General features: G+C 40.2%; 1 protein-coding gene across 1 annotated transcript in view; it reads right to left on the reverse strand.

The window, feature by feature from the left end:
* The window catches only part of KDM5A (lysine demethylase 5A), an 81743-nt gene that overhangs the window by 12363 nt on the left and 50724 nt on the right, over positions 1–18656 (reverse strand). The window contains 13 exon segments of the mRNA XM_032645914.1: positions 1619–1839; positions 2727–2886; positions 9337–9465; positions 9467–9481; positions 9867–10018; positions 10021–10213; positions 10215–10310; positions 10312–10400; positions 10403–10418; positions 12068–12187; positions 12189–12230; positions 13808–13987; positions 16606–16744. Of these exon segments, the coding sequence (XP_032501805.1) occupies positions 1619–1839; positions 2727–2886; positions 9337–9465; positions 9467–9481; positions 9867–10018; positions 10021–10213; positions 10215–10310; positions 10312–10400; positions 10403–10418; positions 12068–12187; positions 12189–12230; positions 13808–13987; positions 16606–16744 (1552 nt within the window).

The raw sequence follows: 18656 nt of genomic DNA on the forward strand, positions 1-18656 counted from the left end.
ATTGTATACTTAAAAACAGTTGAGATGATAAATTTTATGTTGTGTACATTATACCACAATAAATATTCTGAAGATATTTTAAGAAGGCAAATATAATATTCAAAGAAGATAACAGCAGAAAATAATGACAAGCCCTAAATAAAATATCTGACTTATTTTTAGCTTATCAGAGGGGAAAAAAAGGCAAAAAAAAGTGTCTGCATATATTAATATAGTCTGTAGCACCTCTACGTAACTGAGATGAAAACATACACAGAAAGCTAAATGTATACTAAATAATTATGTAATAACTCTTTAGGTCTCCATTTACCAGTACTAAAGTTCTTTATTAACTCAATAAATCCTTGGTGGTTAAGAAGTTATCAAAACTGTCAGCAAAACACAAAATTTTATCCATGATCTCATTACAAAGGGTATGTAGGGACTTTCACAAGAAAACAGTTGCTGTCACGAAGCAAAAACACTTGCCTTTTTTCTCAACTGTCTAATATTGTTGCTATTTATGTGCCAAGGTAGTAAACATTAAAGATTTTAATAGTAAAAGTGTGTCCAGTAACAGAAAGAACAAGGGGTAAGGTAGAAAAAGAAATACTGAAAAACATAAGCTTGATAATTACTTAAGAAATAACACTTGAGAATTTATTTTCCCACAGATTTGATACTGGAATATCTTTGACAGGAACCTCAGAATCTGCAGATTCGTAAAGAACACTGGGTCACAAGTGTCTTAAGTCTATCACATCTTGAATAAGATATTTAATTTCTCAACACTTTGTGTTTCCTTATATGTGAAATAAAGATCAGATAACGGATGTGAAGAAAATGCTCTGCGACTGGAAAATACTATCTAAGTCAGGCACCCTCAATCTGACTCCAAACCAAAGACAAACCACAGTGCACCAGGCGTATCCGTGTCAACTGCTACTGACAGCGTACCTTCCGCCTCATGGAAACAGTCATGGAAAAGAATAATGAAAAGGATACTGGAATTTAATGCCAGAGAGAGAACCCAGGTCTCTGTTTTTACTCCACGTGTGACCTCAGGCAAGTTTCTACGTCTCTGACCCTTACTTTCTTCACAGGTAGAATGAGCTAAATACTCGCCATGTCTATCCTTTCCCCCTCCCCCTCAGGACTATGGTGAGGATGACTGAGATCATGGATAGAACAACATGTATAAACTGTATAAATAAGAAACTGTGTGATTTATAATTGTATAAAAGTGCGTAAATTGTATAAATGTATGTGGACTCCCCCTCCCACCCAATCCACTTCTATTTAACCATTCCCTTGCTTCCTGTTTTCAACCACTATATTGCCCCCTGCCTAACTTTTGGGCCTTTCACCAGTGTGAGTCTGGGCTAAGGAAGTTGTTCTCAACTTGTGAATCACAGTACCTCCCTTTCTTTTGGCAGAAATGGCCTTTTTAAAAACTGAATATTACATAAAATCTCAATAAAGAAAACCACAAAGCAGAACTACTTTGGCTTAATGAGAAAGTAGGACAATCAGAGTACTACCCACCCAGCCACCCCTTGTGGCAATCTGTGGTACCTCCAAGGAACCTGGACACTCTAAGTGGTTTTAAAACCACTGTAAGTAAGCTTCAAATCCATACCTCCATGATATGCAGGAATCTGTCTTCAGAGGGTGGGTGTGTGGCCTGCAAAATCCGCCATATGTGTTGAGTCTCATCCAGAGACACCTCCAGGAGATCTCCAACCATCATAAGTTCTTCCAGCTGGGCTTTAGCTCCAGGCGATAACTCTAGCACCGGAGGCTCCAAACTACGGGGCACCAGAGGGCTCTTCCGAGGTTGTTTCCTTGGGGTGTTAGAACCTTTCCCCCAAAATATAAGACAAAATAATGAAAACTATTGAAAAACTGTAATGTTTTGAAAGTAAATATTTAGAAGAATGGTCCCTCCTCCTCCAACATTTAATTTAGAAGTTTGGGTTCACTGCATCAGTATGAAAGTGAAAATAAAATTTTTAAAACTACGGAACAGAAAGACCTAGTATTCTAATGACCACTCTAAAAAACTGGTTTAGAGTAAAAAAAAAAAAAAAAACAGGTTCCTTATTGATTCTTTACCTTGTGACTGGAGGGAAGGGGAATGGGAGAGAATCTCCTACCCCATGCTCTCTCCGTTTCAGAGAAGACCAAAAGACTAAGCATATAACTGCCCCATATGAATGATATCTACTTAACAAACAGCAGTAATACGCTGTTCCATAAAACCCTGAATTTTACTGTGACGAGAGAAACACTCTCCCTTTTCCAGAGGTGTGACCTAAAGCAGTCTGACTCATTTTCACTAGGGACAAAGAAAGTGAACATAATAGAGAAATTACTTACCAAGGGATGAAAAACTAACAAAGCTTCCCAAAACCAGAATGAATATTCTTAAAAAGCAGCAAGCTCCTCAACACCCGGTAATAAATAAATAGAGGATAAATAACTACCTATCAGGGATCTGATAAAAATAAAATGGGACTAGAATGGGACCAGATGGCCTCTAAAGTCCTTCTAATTAGGATTCAATAATTCTATGGAAATTTTTAGGTTATGACCTAATGACAGAAAAATGCTAACAGAGACTGGCTTTTCCAAAGTTGCATTTTTTCAGGTTCTATCGCATTTCACTGCCAGGGTTTGTACTGAAAGAGAGATTCAGTATGGTTTCAGGCTTCTCTTCTCCATGCCGCTACCAAGGGCCGTAATACCTTGAGAACAGCTCTTAGAAGCAGACGAATAAGCATGCTCAGCACAGAAGGAGGGTGCCGTCCACATGTGCGTGACCACCTCCTCGGACTTGATGGGAATCTCTTCATCACAAAATAGGCTGGGCTCCAGACTGCTGGAGGATTTCACACTGGCTGTGTCCTGTAGAAGAAACGAAGCGGGTACGGAGAATTGGAAACAACTTATCCCGTGACAAGAATCTAAATACAGGCTTTCAGGTTAAAGTTTCTAATATAACACAGTATATATATAAAAAAATAAATAAATAAAAGATCTTAAAATTAAATATATGGTATTTAGTAAGACAGAAAATGTCCATTGGGGAAAAAAACAAATCACCAGAGTTTCAAGCCAAGAGGGAAAGAGTAAAGCTCAAAAGTAATCCTCAGGGCTTCCTTGGTGGCGCAGTGGTTGAGAGTCCGCCTGCCGATGCAGGGGACACGGGTTCGTGCCCCGGTCTGGGAGGATCCCACATGCCGCGGAGCGGCTGGGCCCGTGAGTCGTGGCCGCTGGGCCTGCGAGTCCGGAGCCTGTGCTCCGCAGCGGGAGAAGCCACAACAGTGAGAGGCCCGCATACCGCAAAAAAAAAAAAAAAGTAATCCTCAGAGATAATAAACCTACAAAAAAATTACGATTACGTAATCAACTCTCTACAGTCTACAACTCATAAAACCTCCTGTAGCCACAAGTTAAGGAACTTTGACCCTTTAAGAAAAATAAAATGGACTTAGGAGGGGAATAAAGGTTTAGATGTGACATCTTAAGGACACAAATTATTTAATCCTCTCTAAAGGTTTTCAAACCTAGATGCTTACCAACTGCTCTTAATATAATACACAGCCTGACAGTATTCGAGCTATACAATTGTGACAAGTCTAATTAGGGCTCAGACGATCCTCCCCTGTAGTTAGGGGAGAATAACCCACAAGTACAGCTTCAACGGTCACAGTGCAATCAGGGAGACAGAAATCACAAGAAGTTCAACAAGGAGAATTGAATAAAGTGAACTCGTTAAATGTACATTAAAGTCTTGAAAAGGCAAAACAGAAACACCAAAGTAACACTAAGACAACTGCAAGAAAAGAGTTGCCATCTCTAAGGGTTGAGGTACAGAGAAAAGAAGTGGGGTTATTAGAACCAAGAAACTCAGAGAAGGGGCCTGCAGAGTTGGGACCCAGACCTCTGAGAGGAAGTGCTGGTTCTGCTATCCCTAACAGAACACAATGTGGCTGGCTTCTGGAGTGTGAAAAAAACATCAACTAGAAATTGGAACCAGTTGCCACTGCCAGGGTAAAAAAACAAAAACAAAAATTAAACAAAAGCCCCCCCCCCCCAAAACGAAAAACAATTGTAGTTCAATGATGACAGGAATGGAGAATAAAACAGGGGAAGGATCAACTCCCTTCTCACTGCACAGGCCTTTTAATTTTCTCTAATGCCCTGTGCTGACTGGGGGAGGGGGGGGGCAGCAGGCAAAGGATAAATGTATAGAGCAGGGGTTGGCAAACCACAGTCTGCGGGCCAAACCCAGCTGGCTGCCTATTTTTTGTTTGGAGCGTGAGCTAAGAATAGTTTTTACATTTTTAAAGAGTTGTTATTTAAAAAAAAAAAAAGAGGAAGGAGGAGAAGGTGTAACAGAGACCAAATATGGCTTGCAAAACCCAAAATATTTACTTTACATTATATACCTAGAGAATATCACTACATATAATGTATGCTAATATATACATATATTACTTTACAGAAAAAGTTTACCAAGCCCTGGTGTAGAGTCCCAGACCTAGCATCACCAAGCAGAGTATAAATGAGTAGCTTAGGAGACGAGAGACAACAGCTCAATGACTAATGCAACACCTGATTTTCTTTGTAGGGTGCATGAGAGGAAGGTCTATTGTTATCACGAGCCTATCCTTAATTAAACAGGATACTTAAAAGGTTTCATAAGAAGATTCTGGAAGACAGTGTCACTCACTGAGAATTCAGGAACAGCACAGCTCATGTAAGTCTTATTTCCTATTGAAGAATTTAAGTCTTAAAAGGCAACAGATAGGAGATTACTTTAGTACTCGCCTACTGCAGTCCTCAGATGCGTCATCTCACTGACTGCAATGTTTTTTTTCTAACCTTGACTCTACTCATTTTGTTGTAACTCACGCAGGAAACTTTTCTGTTAAGCTTCCAAACTAGGAAGGAAAGTGATCAGAAAATAATGATTGAGGATTTCCCTGGTGGTGCAGTGGTTAAGAATCCGTCTGCCAATGCAGGGGACACAGGTTTGAGCCCTGGTCCAGGAAGATCCCACATGCCATGGAGCAACTAAGCCCGTGCGCCACAAGTACTCAGCCTGCACTCTAGAGCCCGCGCCACAACTACCGAAGCCCGCGCACCTAGAGCCCGTGCTCCGCAACAAAGAGAAGCCACCACAATGAGAAGCCCATGCACTGCAACGAAGAGTAGCCCCCGCTCGCTGCAACTAGAGAAAGTCTGCGTGCAGCAACAAAGACCCAAGGCAGCCATAAATAAATAGATAGATAGATACATAGAAAATAATGATGGAAAGTAAAGACAGGTAAAGATAAATTTAAAAAAAATTACTTCCCCAGGGTGAAGTATGAAATATGAAGAAGTACTCACTGACTTTGGTAAGTTAAAGAGGCATTGTTAGCCCCAGAGCAATCACCGAAAAAAATAAAAAATAAAAAGGGGTATAGGTAAGAAGCCAATAAAGGAAATAAAATGAAACCTTAAAAAAATTGTCAATTAACCCAAAAGAAGGCAGGAAAAAGCAACAGAGGAACAAAAACAGAAAAAAATGAAAAATAAAGATGGTCAACTTAAATCCAACCATGTCAACAATTACATTAAATGTAAATGAACACCCCCAATTAAATGACAGAGATTGTAATACTGCCTAAAAACCAAGATTTAACTATATATTTTACAAACGCATATATATGCAGAATGACACACCAAAAAGAACCCTACCACATGTGCTGTCTACAAAAGACGCATTTTAAATATAAAGACACAGATAGGCTGAAGGTAAAACAACTGATAACAGCAAGCTTAAACAAATTACTCTTCCTAAGAAGGAAAATTACAGTTCAGTCCCACTAATGGCAAATATGCAAGAAAGGAGGAATGGCTTCTCAGTGAGAAATGTGTTTCACACACAGATCTGTCACTCCACCTTATCTGATATTAGCAGGGCTAAAGTCTCAGACAAAGTCTACTCTACAGTAAGTCCCCTACATACGAACGAGTTCTGTTCCGAGAGCACCTTCCTAAGTCCAACAAAGTTAGCCTAGGTACCCAACTAACACAATCGGCTATACAGTACGGTACTGTAATAGGTTTATAACAGTTTTCACACAGATACATAAAAAACAAACAAACACACACAAAAAAACATTTTTAATCTTATAGTACCTTTTAAAAGTACAGTACCTTGAGAAGTACAGTAGTACCAGCTTTTACGCTTGCTTCTGGACGTGCTGGGCTTGAAATAAAGATACTGTACTACTGTACTCTATACAGCACCATAGAGTAAAGTACACAAAAGCACAACCACTTGTAGATCCCACATGCCGCGGAGCAACTAAGCCCATGCGCGGACTTAGCCGTCACACATGTGACAATCAATGTACACCAGACACGTGAACAAACTTAGGTGACTGGATACGCAAATGCATGTTCGCATCTTTCAAAGTTTGCAACTTGAAGGTTCGTATATAGCGGACTTCATTTCCACCAAAGCTCAAGCCACCCAAGTGTTAACAAGCATAGAGAAGAAAAAAAATGAAAGAATCCAACTGCTTAACTTGCCTTTCTGTAAATTAAGAAATTACCAGGATAAAAAAAAGAACTTCCTGGGAGATAACACCTACTACTTTTGTACCCTCCTTTCTGGTGTGTAATTGTACACATGTACGCATTTGAAAAATATAAACTGTAATATGGACAGGCAGTTCCAGTAAAGGTAAACACTATGCCTTAAAAGGAAATAATCATGTGAATATCTGAAAGGTTATCCCAGACACAATCACAAGACATCTGTGACAGACTTTGTTTCACATAGATTTTCCTAACTAACGAGTTTCTTGAATTGCTTGCTCCGATTATTTTAGTGATCACAGGGTATCACATGCAAAATGAAGTCATCAAACAGTGCAAAGCACACACTGTCTGTTTTAAACATTTCAATGCTATGATAACTAGGATCAATGACTGATTTTATTTTTCTTTATAATTACCTACTCTTCTTCCTAAACCGGCAGGGGCTCTTCATCCTAGCAAAGACATTAAATTTGAACTATTTTAAGGATGATTGCATGGTCACAAGCAGGGGAGATCATATAAAGGGAAAAATCACCAAGCCAACTGCAAATAAACTGGCCAATAAGGTTTTCATTACACAATCGGTGCTTGCGCTATAGGAAAATCCTCAAGAGTATAATTTTTTTAGTGCAAAGATACCGCCGTCAAGGTAAATTTGACCTTGAATTACCATGTCTTGCCACCATTCTTCCACTGTCCTAAGCTGTCAAATACACTGCTAACATTATAAAATCCATAATCTTATCTTTCTACCCTGCGACCCTCTCCTCAGGCTGTAAGTTAAGACCCCCATATATATTTTGCAAACAGAGGACTACTCCATACAACCGAATCAACCACTGCTCTGATCCCTAGCCCTGAAATCATGTAATACCTGTGATGTTTTGTTTTCATAGGTTACCAATCTGCCTCCAAGCGAAGTCCATCCTGTTTAGCAATTCTAGAGTGCTGGTTGATACCTAATGTGCTAGAAAGATAACAACCGAAGTACTGAGGGCCTCTAAGCCACGGCAAACAGGCAATTCTAGTACTGGCTAACTTATACGTGGCGTGGGCAGCATTCCCTTTCAGCTGCTCCTGGTCATTCTACCAACTTTATAAATAAAGATGGTCATTAACCACAAGGATAACAAGGTGCTTAGGAACCTTATTATACTTTTAATTAATTAATTTTATTTTCGGCCGCGTTGGGTCTTCGTTGCTGTGCACGGGCTTTCTCTAGTTGCTGCGAGCGGGGGTTACTCTTTCTTGCCGTGCGCAGGCTTCTCATTGCAGTGGCTTCTCTCTGTTGCAGAGCACGGGCCCTGGAGCGCACAGGCTTCAGTAATTATGGCACGTGGGCTCAGTAGTTGTGGCTCACAGGCTCTAGAGCACAGGCTCAGTAGTTCTGGCACACGGTCTTACTTGCTCTGCAGCATGTGGGATCTTCCCAGACCAGGGCTCGAACCCGTGTCCCCTGCATCAGCAGGTGGATTCTTAACCACTGCGCCACCAGGGAAGTCACTTAGAACCTTTTTTTTTTGCGGCACGTGGGCCTCTCACTGTTGTGGTGTCTCCCGTTGCAGAGCATGGGCTCCGGACACGCAGGCTCAGCGGCCATGGCTCACAGGCCCAGGTGCTCCGCGGCATGTGGGATCTTCCCAGACCGGGACACGAACCCATGTCCCCTGCATCGGCAGGCGGACTCTCAACCACTGCGCCACCAGGGAAGCCCTAGAACCTTATTTTAAATGCTAATTCAAGTTTCAACTTTTCTCAAGTCTTTAAATTCATGTAATTTTTTAAAATTCCCTCATTAAAACATCCCCTTGATCCATTTTTATCTTGATAAAAACATTTTCCAGTGGGTAATTTACAAGCATCTATGACGGATGGTTTAACTTTATATCCTGGGAGTTCTAATGCCGATGGTATTCATGCTCTAAGAATGAGCTTACCTAGCATGCTGAAAAGACAAAGGACAAGACAGTGAACAGACTGGGAAGAGAAGGCACCTTAGTTTTTTCATACATCAGAGTACGAACTCCCCGGTTACTGGCATAGATGCTAAACATTAGCTCAACAAAGAATAACACAAAAAAGATCAAGAGATTAACTGTAAGCTGGCAGAGCGTCTGCCTAGATCATGATGTTGTTACTAGACAAAAGACAAAGGTCTTGGGCATGACACAAAACAACAATAAAAGGCCAAAAGGATCCAACACAAAACCTTGCCAAAACCTTCCCTTCATCCCAGTGTGGTGTCATTATGAAAACAATCATATTGAGGGCAAATACTTTGTTCTAACTGTGACTGTAACTCCACAAATTCGAACCAGGGGCCCAAGTATAACCCATCCCTGAATATGACATGCTGTCTAGCACCATTCAGATAGGAGATCAGAGAAAAAGACTCGAAGCAAAGCTAGAATGGGATTCTTAAAACTACAGAGACTTTAACCCAAAGGAAAAAACAATGACATCAGCCACGAAAGTTTTCAATAACTTAAATGTATAATTTTTCTAGTCCCTCTAAGCCTCAGGGTGAGGAAAATAAATACAGATTTTTAAAAATTCCATCCTTTAAAAAAAAATTAAGTTTCATCAATCTATATATTTTTTGGAGCACTGAAAAAATGCTATACACCATCAACTAGGATAGAGAGACGACTAGCTTTCTCTTCCACTCTCAGGCTTCAAACACCAGTGTTCAACAGCTGTTTTGAACAAACTCAGTGATCAGGTATGTGCCCACACGGCCTGCCCTGTACTTACCTTCGCGTCACAGCCGTATGTCTCCCGAATGTCTTCATCAGAATCCGTCTCTTCATCATCATAGTCCACCGTTTGCCGAGGGGAAGAAGATACACTGCTCACCACCCGGTTAAAAGCAGACTGCTGGAAAACTAGGCAAGTGCCCCTAAACAACAAGCAATCCCAAGATGAGCAGAGAGACACACTACAAAAAACATGAGGAATTAATGTATGCTTAAGACCACCAAAACCTAACAAAAACTGCAAACTGGCTAACAGAATTCAACAGTTAGTACAGATCAAATTATTTGATTATAATGCTAAGGTCCACCTGAATGGTATTTCCAGGTAATACTTCACTGAGACAACCTTACGTATATACCCAAAGAAATCCTGTGGGCGTACGTGCAAAGAGGAAATTATGCGTAATATAGTTGCTAGCAACTTACTGTTATTTTCCTAATCTACTGGTAAGATAGATTTGATTTACTACTTACACACTTGACAAATATTATCCATGAAACAGGAAAAAAAAGAAATTCTAAACTTGCCTGTAAGTCTGGATTGGCAGCGGCTTTTTGGAGCTCTGCGCTGATGATCTTCTCAGTTTTCTCCCGAGCTGCCTGCTCCACCATCCGCTGGCTCAACACAGAGAGCTTGGCCAGGGCAGAGGACAGCTCCTCTGTGGCCAGGGCTTGCCGGCCCTGTCCTGCCAACTCATTGCACGTTCTGTCAAACACTGAAGGGCCTCTCCTTCAGGCAGCCGTACAGGCAACTTCTGAAGGGATACCAGGAGGGACAGAATGGTCTCTAGCCTAGGTCTTCGAGACCGCATACAGAGAGGGCAAAGGAACTTTACTTCTTTGGCCTGCCAGCTAGACCCTTTCTTCTGGGAACTTGGACTTAGGAAGAGGAACACAGCTGTTATGAAACCAGTCTTTGCAGAGCTTCACACTGGAGCATAACCCACTTGCTGTCTTGCGGCAAATGCAAAAATTTTACTTCTTCTATGCGGTCTACCATTGACATCTTGGCTAGGTTGGCTGCTCTGAGGGAATGCATGGCTTCAATCTCTTTTTGCTCCGTTCTTTGAAAACTGCCACCTGTGTACAACAAACATGTAAGTGAAGGGAGTCACTGCAAAATACCCCAAAAGTACCAAATCTTCAAGGCTAAGGGATCACCTCCATGTTGTAGCCTCACCGGTGACAAAGCACTGTCTTTTTTTTTTTGGCCACACCGCACAGCATGTGGGATCTTAGTTCCCTGACCAGGGATTGAACCCGCCCCCCCTGCACTGGATACACAGAGTCTTAACCACTGGACTGCCAGGGAAGGCCAAAGCATTGTCCTTTTTAAAAAAAAAAAATCAGTAATTTCTTAAAACTTGGGGCAAGCATGACAGTTTCTGTGCAAACATCCCTCATCTGCAAAATTCACAAGTACTCACAATTCGCATCAGTGGAGTACTTTTTAATTCTTCTATAGGGTGCAGTAGGAAGATGGTATGCCTTGAAATCAAGCAGCCTTGGTATGAGGCCTGGCTCTTGCACTTAATAGACTCCTGATCCGGGTTACAAGTTTTCTGAATCTCAGTCTTCCGAAAAATGAGAACACTACTAACCTCTTTTTGCTGTTTTAAGGATTCAATAAGATAACGTATGGAAGTGCCTAACTTGGTGCCTGGCACAAGATAAACAATCAATACTGACTCCTCACCCCCTTGTCATTCATTCTCTGGGGGAAAGTCTGATACAAACCAATTTTTATTTCTTTCTAGGACTTTCCAACTTATGTAGAAGAAGAATAACAAAGCCTGATGACTAATTATAACAAGGTTTTATGTAACTCATTTCAAAAAAGTATATAAAAACAAAATTTAATTATTATGAATACTGTCGGGACATTTTCTTTTTAAACTCCGGCAGCTTTGAAGCAGTTCTGAAATAAACTCCCAGTGCTATTTTTCTGGCGAGACTAACTTATCGGGCAGGCTCTCTAACAAGAAATTATTTCCACCGGCCTCAAAACAGGATCATTTAGCAGAAAGAGCCATATGAACTCAGTATATGCGATTCACTACTACTACATATTGCCCAAACTCATTTTATTTTCTACTTCCTCAGTCTCCTTGTAATTGTAACATATTCCTCCTACTCTCCAATAAAACCCATAATTTTAATTAGCTACAACATCTTATTGCACCACTCACTATGCTACTGAATGCTGCTAAAAGAGGTAGACACTGCAAATTGCAGCTGCTGTCAGTTAGCCGGTAGAAGTCCTTTGAAAAGCACAACAGCACTAAGCACAAATGCTCTGAAATTCTAGCCCAGTAAATCCCATTCCTAAGAGTCAAGTGCAGGAAAGTGGATGTGAAGAAAGGAAAAGGCTATACAGAGCAGTTCACTTTGCTATTACCCATAACAGCGAACTCCTAGTAAACAACAAAAAATGGTCAATATCAGAAAAGTGTTCAGCAAGGTATGGAAAACTTGATGGAATATTAGATGACTACTAAAATAACAATAAGAAGAGAGATGGAAAAGACAATGTTAGGGAGAGAGAGAGTAAACTTTTATATTCTTTGATTCCAAATAGTAAAAAGATGTGAAATATGTAAAACCATAAAGCCAAAGATAAAGTACACAAAATAAAAATAGTTAAGAACATAAAAACAGTGATTCTGCTAATACCTTCACAGAATTCTGTATTCACCAAGCAATTCAAGATGCACTACATAATTTCTTACCACTGTGGCTGTATCTCTGGTTTCCTCCAATCCCTCCTCCAGATCACTGAGAGGTTCAAGGTCCAGATCCTTTTCTTTTTCTTTTTCTATTAGTTCTTTTACTTTTTTCCTTCTATTTTTTTCCACTCCCATAAATACCAATGTCAGTTCGGGGACTAAGCACCTACAAAAAATAAAACCAAATATGGAGCTCTGGTTTAAAAAAAAAATTCTCAAAACTGAAAATAAAATGAACCATTTACTGACCACTCACATGTCTTAGACACGTTCTTATGAACTTCATATGCATTATCTAATTCAAAACTCCCAATGAGCCTCTGATGTAGGTGGTATTATCGGCACTGTACAAACGAGGGAAACCAGAAAGGCAACAACCTGCCCACAGACACAGGGTTAGCACTAGGAAGCCAGTCCTCAAACATGAAAATATCTTACTCCAAAGTCTAGGCTCTTAACTACTATGTTCAACTGTTGAACATGAAAAAGGGTTGAGTATTGAAATTTGTGCTTCTCACTATTCACAATAGCCAAGACATGGAAGCAACCTAAGTGTCCATCAACAGAATGGGCGAAGAAGATGTGGCTCATATATACAATGGAATATTACTCAGCCATAAAAAAGAATGAAATAATGCCATTTGCTGCAACACAGGTGGACCTAGAGATTATCATACTAAGTGAAGAAAAACAAATATTATGGTATCACTTCTATGTGGATCTAAAAAATGATACAAATGAACTTATTTACAAGACAGACACAGAGTCACAAACATAGAAAACAAACCTATGGTCACCAAAGGGAAAAGATGGGGGGAGGGATAAATTAGGAGCTTGGGATTAACAGATACATACTACCTATATATAAAAATAGATAAACAACAAGGTCCTACTGTAGAGCAACAGGGAACTGTATTCAGCATCTTGAATGATGAAGATATAATGAAGATATATGAATATAAAGATATATTCATTATCTTTCCTATAACGGAAAGAATCTGAAAAAGAATATATACTTGTGGGACTCCCTGGTGGCGCACCTGGTTAAGAATCCGCCTGCCAATGCAGGGGACACAGGTTTGATTCCTGGTCCGGGAAGATCCCACATGCCGCGGAGCAACTAAGCCCATGCACCACAACTACTGAGCCTGTGCTCTAGAGCCCACGAGCCACAACTACTGAGCCTGCGTGCCACAACTACTGAAGCCTGCGTGCCTAGAGCCTGTTTTCCGCAACAAGAGAAGCCGCCGCAATGAGAAGCCAGTGCACCACAGTGAAGAGTAGCCCCCGCTCGCCACAACTAGAGAAAAGCCCACGCACAGCAACGAAGACCCAATGCAGCCATCAATCAATCAATCAATCAATCTAGAGTATATATGTATAACTGAATCACTCTGCTATACACCAGAAACTAACACAACACTGTTAATCAACTATACTTCAATTAAAAAAGATTTTTTTAAATTTGTGCCTCTGAGAAATAAGATCTTTCAGTGACAGAGTCCATTATAACAGCAGAGATAAGATCAGGCTGACTTCTTTTCTAGACATAGTATTAGATGAACTGGAAACAAGTCTGCCCAAGGCTCCAGATTACTGGTCAACATCTGATATTACCCAAAACGGAATCCCCTGTGTAACCATGACCGGCTAAACTGAAAACAACCCTCGCCTCAGGCATTACATCAGCAACTCCTGACGAGGGTGCTGAAGTGCACACACATAAAGTAAACCGCCCCTCACCTGGAGCAACGTGTGGCTGGAATTCTTCTTAAGAAAGGTCCTCCCAGTCCGTTCTCTCCAGGCCCGTGCTGCCGCCACTTGTGACTCCACCTGGGGCAACGCATCAAGACGCACAGGGAGAGGGCGGCCTTTGGCAGATAAGCTTTCCAGCTGCTCCAAGTAAGCATAATTGCTGCCACTCTGGAGAACAAAGGGCATCCTTACACAGTTTGCAACCTCTTAGAAAGTCTGGCAATATATTGTTGGTAGACCGCACAAAGACTTTAGCGTTAATTTTTTCATTAAATATTATTCTTTGAACCTAACTGTATCAGTATCTCTTGAATTAACAGAGCCTTCCAACGTCCTTTAAAAAAAGTTTGCGTAAATTCACACTGTCAAAGATTTTTGTTTTATTAATTAACAAGGGACCCAGTGAGATGTAAAAACTAGTTCAAAGGACAATCTAAAAACAAACATATATAAATGCAATTAGGAATGAGGAAAGGAATTTGCTAGTAGATGGAAACAGGTATTTAATATCATACCCATCAATGGAATCATCTTTTCTACAGTGTGGAAAATCATTTGTTCCTTACAAATTTAATTACTTTTCTACAGACCAATTCATTCACATTACTATCATTTTTAAACAACTGAGAGAGTTGTAAAATAGCTTGGTCAAAGAAAGTCTAAGGCATACACTCCTAGAATCAAACCATCCTGGATGGTTCGCTGAACGACATCCACCGTTCTACAGAAAGGACATAAGTAACCTCTTCTGCCTGTTTCAAAGCCTTTCACAATTTTCCAACTACTACAGAGCAGTATTTTAGTTCTGGTAACCACCTCCATTTTATGTCCTACAAACACAAACAAGAATGGATATTTTCCTTCTAAGTCACAATGTTTCAATATTTCCACATAATGAAGTAATTATTGCTTTTCGAATTTATACGGCTTTAAATTTACTAAATAACTGAATCATTACAGGAAGTGAGAGTTAACGAGTAATCCATTCCAGGGACTCGGCAAGAATATCAGAAGTAGTAGGTTGGCAGCCTGTAGACAATAATTCAGCGCGACACCTCAGAGTGCATCAATCCCCCAGCAGACAGAACACATAACCTTTCCTATAAGAAACTGTGTATGTCCCCATAACATTCATCACTACTCAGAAGCTATGAAGGAAAGGCATAGTGTTTCGTGCTAAACCGACATTCCAGTAGTTACTTCCCACGTATTACCTGACATGTTTGCCTATATATCCATTTTAGAAGTTACAATGAAACGGAAAGACAAGAAACTTAAGTCCAATTTTTAAAAAGAATGAGAAGGTTCTAGCCATAAGAGATATTATAATGGTATCATTAAATCACTATGGTACTAGGATAAGAATAGACAGAGAAGAGAATAATTGAAAGAGAAAAGAAAGCTCAGATACAGATAGGCTCAAGAAATATATTTACTACTACTCCCTTTCGTGCCCAACTACAGCCATCTGACTATAGAATACCTTCTGGCTAAGCCCCGACATAGACAGCCTCTCCCAGGCGACGTACCCTAAAAGGCAGAAGAAGCTGTCCACTCTCTTAGAGCTGACAAGCCAGTCCTCCCACTGAAGGGAAGCGTTTGGTGAGGAACAGTCCTCTATAATCACACAGGAAAACCATGACAGCTACCTCTACCTGCAGGCTCGGTCCTTCAATCCTAAGCAGTCAACTAAGGGTTCTCAGTCATCTGAGAACAACCAACTGCCTGAAATAGGTCGAAGACGAAACAAACAGAGGAGCTGTCTGATGAAAACAGATAACTTTAAAAAACAAAACAGAAAGAGTTGCAGTTAAGCAGGTCTCAGAAAAAGCCAACTGAAAAGAGAAGTCATTAGAACTTGACACTTAGAATACTCTTCCTAAGGGCAGCAGCTTAGGGAGAGAGGTGGCTTCCTTTTTCCTTCAGTGTAGTTCTACGATAAACAGTATTTACATACTCAATACGGTAAATGCTGCCTAACGGTTTTGTAATTCAGAAGAAAAATTATGTATTCAAGCACACTTTCATCTCTATCTAACGCCTAGCTCATTGTCTTGAACTACAGATGTATGATATATGTCTCGCCAACCAGAATATGCAATGTTGAGGTCCAGGGTTCTATCTTTACACCCTCCCTTACGTTTCTGCTCCCAAACAACCAGAATAGTAGCAAGAGTATTGTGGGGTTCAGTAAATGTTGATTTCAGTTTCTTTTTCTGCCACTTATTTTAAAAGTAGTTCGGGGACAGCAGGGTGGAGTGGGGGGAATAAATTAGGAGTTTGAAATTAACATATACACACTACTATATATAAAATAAGTAAACAACAAGGACCTACTCTATAGCACAGGCAACTATACTCAATATCTTGTACTAACCTGTAACGGAAAAGAATCTGAGAAAGAATACAAATACATGTATAACTGAATCACTTTGCTGTACACTTCAAACTAGCACAACGCTGTAAATTAACTATACTACAATTTAAAAAAAAGTAATTGGTGTACATGGCAAAGAAGTCAAAGAACACAGCAGGAAATAAACTACTGCTAGGCACTAACTAAATGGCTAATTCTGTCATCTTTCATAGCAGGGAGTCAACAGAAGCAAGTAACGTTTAAACAGGTAATATATATTTTGAAATAAAAATCAGATGGAAAAACAAGTGAATTTTAAGTACATAATTATTTTAGTCCAGTTATTCCATTCTAAAGAATTAAAGGCTTAAAGGATTCATCTATGAGACAGCATTACCTGAATGGTAGGACAATTCAAAAGGCTCTTTACCTGAATAGCTTCCACTTTGGTTGTCCATTCTCGAGCCTTTTGTAAGGCTTCTTTCAGGGACAACACATTGGGTAGAAAGGCTGGAATATTCTTAGCTTCATTCACGATGCTTTCTAAACTTGCCACACTGTGCCGTGGTCTTAAAAAACACAAAAATAGGGTGTAGATGCGTGAGGAAAAGCCAAAACACTACTACCAACACTTAAATAACATTCTAGAATGTGTAATGAACTTTCATACACACGACTTCACTTAATTCTTACCATAATCCTATAAGGGAGGCAAAACAGGTATTACCTCTATTTCTATTTTACAGACAAGAAAAGTTTAAGTCAAAGTAGGTCAATTATTTTCCCCAAAGTCATTTAAAGTAGTAAATGGCACACATGAAACACTGACTCAGAATGAATCTCAGATCCCATGCTCTTTTTTTCACTACACTAAATTACTTCTACTTTAGTTCTCCACAATATCTGAAATTGTCAGAGATGCATATTAAACAGCTATGTAGAAAGCAGTAGTCTAGAAATCCATTAACGTTGACCAAGTATATTTAATTCAACTACTTTCATTCACACCTTGTTACACAAAGATGAAGAAAACATAGACCTTATCCTCAACTCATCAAAATACAAGGTAAGAATGATACTTGTACTGAGAACTAAGAACAAATTACTATAGGTTCACTACCACCGGAAGCAGTAATTAATTCTGCCTGGGGGACTTGAGAAGGGTTTTGAATTAGGCCTTAAAGAAGAAGTACAATTTGGTCAAGTGAAGGGTTAAAGGAAAAACAACAGGAATATAATGAACAAAGACATAGAGAAAAATTAAAATAAGTTTAAGATGGGGGATGGTGAGAATGGGAGGTGGGGCAGGAGTAAAAGCAAGAAGCAGGGAACTTGGCAGGAAAGAAAGACGCAGGTTGAGAGGTCTTGAGAGACATGAATTTTCCTATGTGAGCAACAGGAAGCTACTGAGCGTGGAAACAGTTTGACCATCCGTGAATCCTGCTATGTGCTGGGCACTGTGCTAGGTCCTAGAGATGATGAATGCACACGACTGACAGAGTCCTCGCCTCAGAAACCCTTTCATCTGGGGGGAGGTGATTATTAATAAAAAGTTACGATACACTGTAAGTGCAATGCTAAAGGAAAGTAAAGATGCTATCAGAATATACAGTAGGGGAACTTAACTGACTTGGTAGTGAAGGAAGAATTCCCAGAAGTGACCTCTAAGCTCGCTTACCCTTTCTGAATAGGAACTAGTCAGGAAACCTGGGACCAGACACCGGGTAGGGGTGGTGGAGGTGCACCACAGGGGTTGGGCAGAGGGCTAGAGTGTTCCACAGGGGAATAAAATAAACATGTGCAAAGGTTCAGAGACAAGACAGAACACGGCAGGTCTGAAGAACGGGGGGACGAATCACTATGTTTAGAACACAGAATGCAAGAGGGAGGATGGCAAGGGGTGAGGGTAGATATTTAAGCAAAGGGCTAGATTACAGATGGCCTTATAAGTCAGGTTAAGGAAATGTGAACTTCATCCCAAGGGGAATGGGAAACAGTGAAGGGCTTTAAGCAAGGGAGTCAAACAGTCACAGCTGTATTTTAGGAAAATACTAGTTTCAGTGTGGACAATGGCTTACTGAGGGGCGAGGTCATAGACAGAACCTGGTGCTGTGATCCAAGCCATCCGTAACAACAGTCCAGAGAAAAAGAAAGAAAGTGAAAAACACTGAGGAAATATCATCAGCACGACTTGGTAGCTAACTGAGTCTGACGGCAAAGAAACAGAAGGGTGGGGTCAAAGTTAATTTCCAAAGTTCTGGCTCGTTCAAATGAGTGAAAGAGGGTGTAAGTCAAAGAAAACAGGAACAAAGGGAAAGAGCATGGGAAGGAGTTAACAAGGGTAATTTTGAATATGGGGAATTTGAGGTACCGATGGGACATCCTATGGAATTATCTAACAGGCAGACGGTATCTATAAAAAAAAATCTATGTTACAGATGAGAATTTGACATTAATCAGTATAAAGATGGTAAATGGAGA

Source organism: Phocoena sinus, chromosome 10 (genome assembly GCF_008692025.1).
Source record: "Phocoena sinus isolate mPhoSin1 chromosome 10, mPhoSin1.pri, whole genome shotgun sequence".
NCBI classification, from domain to species: Eukaryota; Metazoa; Chordata; class Mammalia; order Artiodactyla; family Phocoenidae; genus Phocoena; species Phocoena sinus.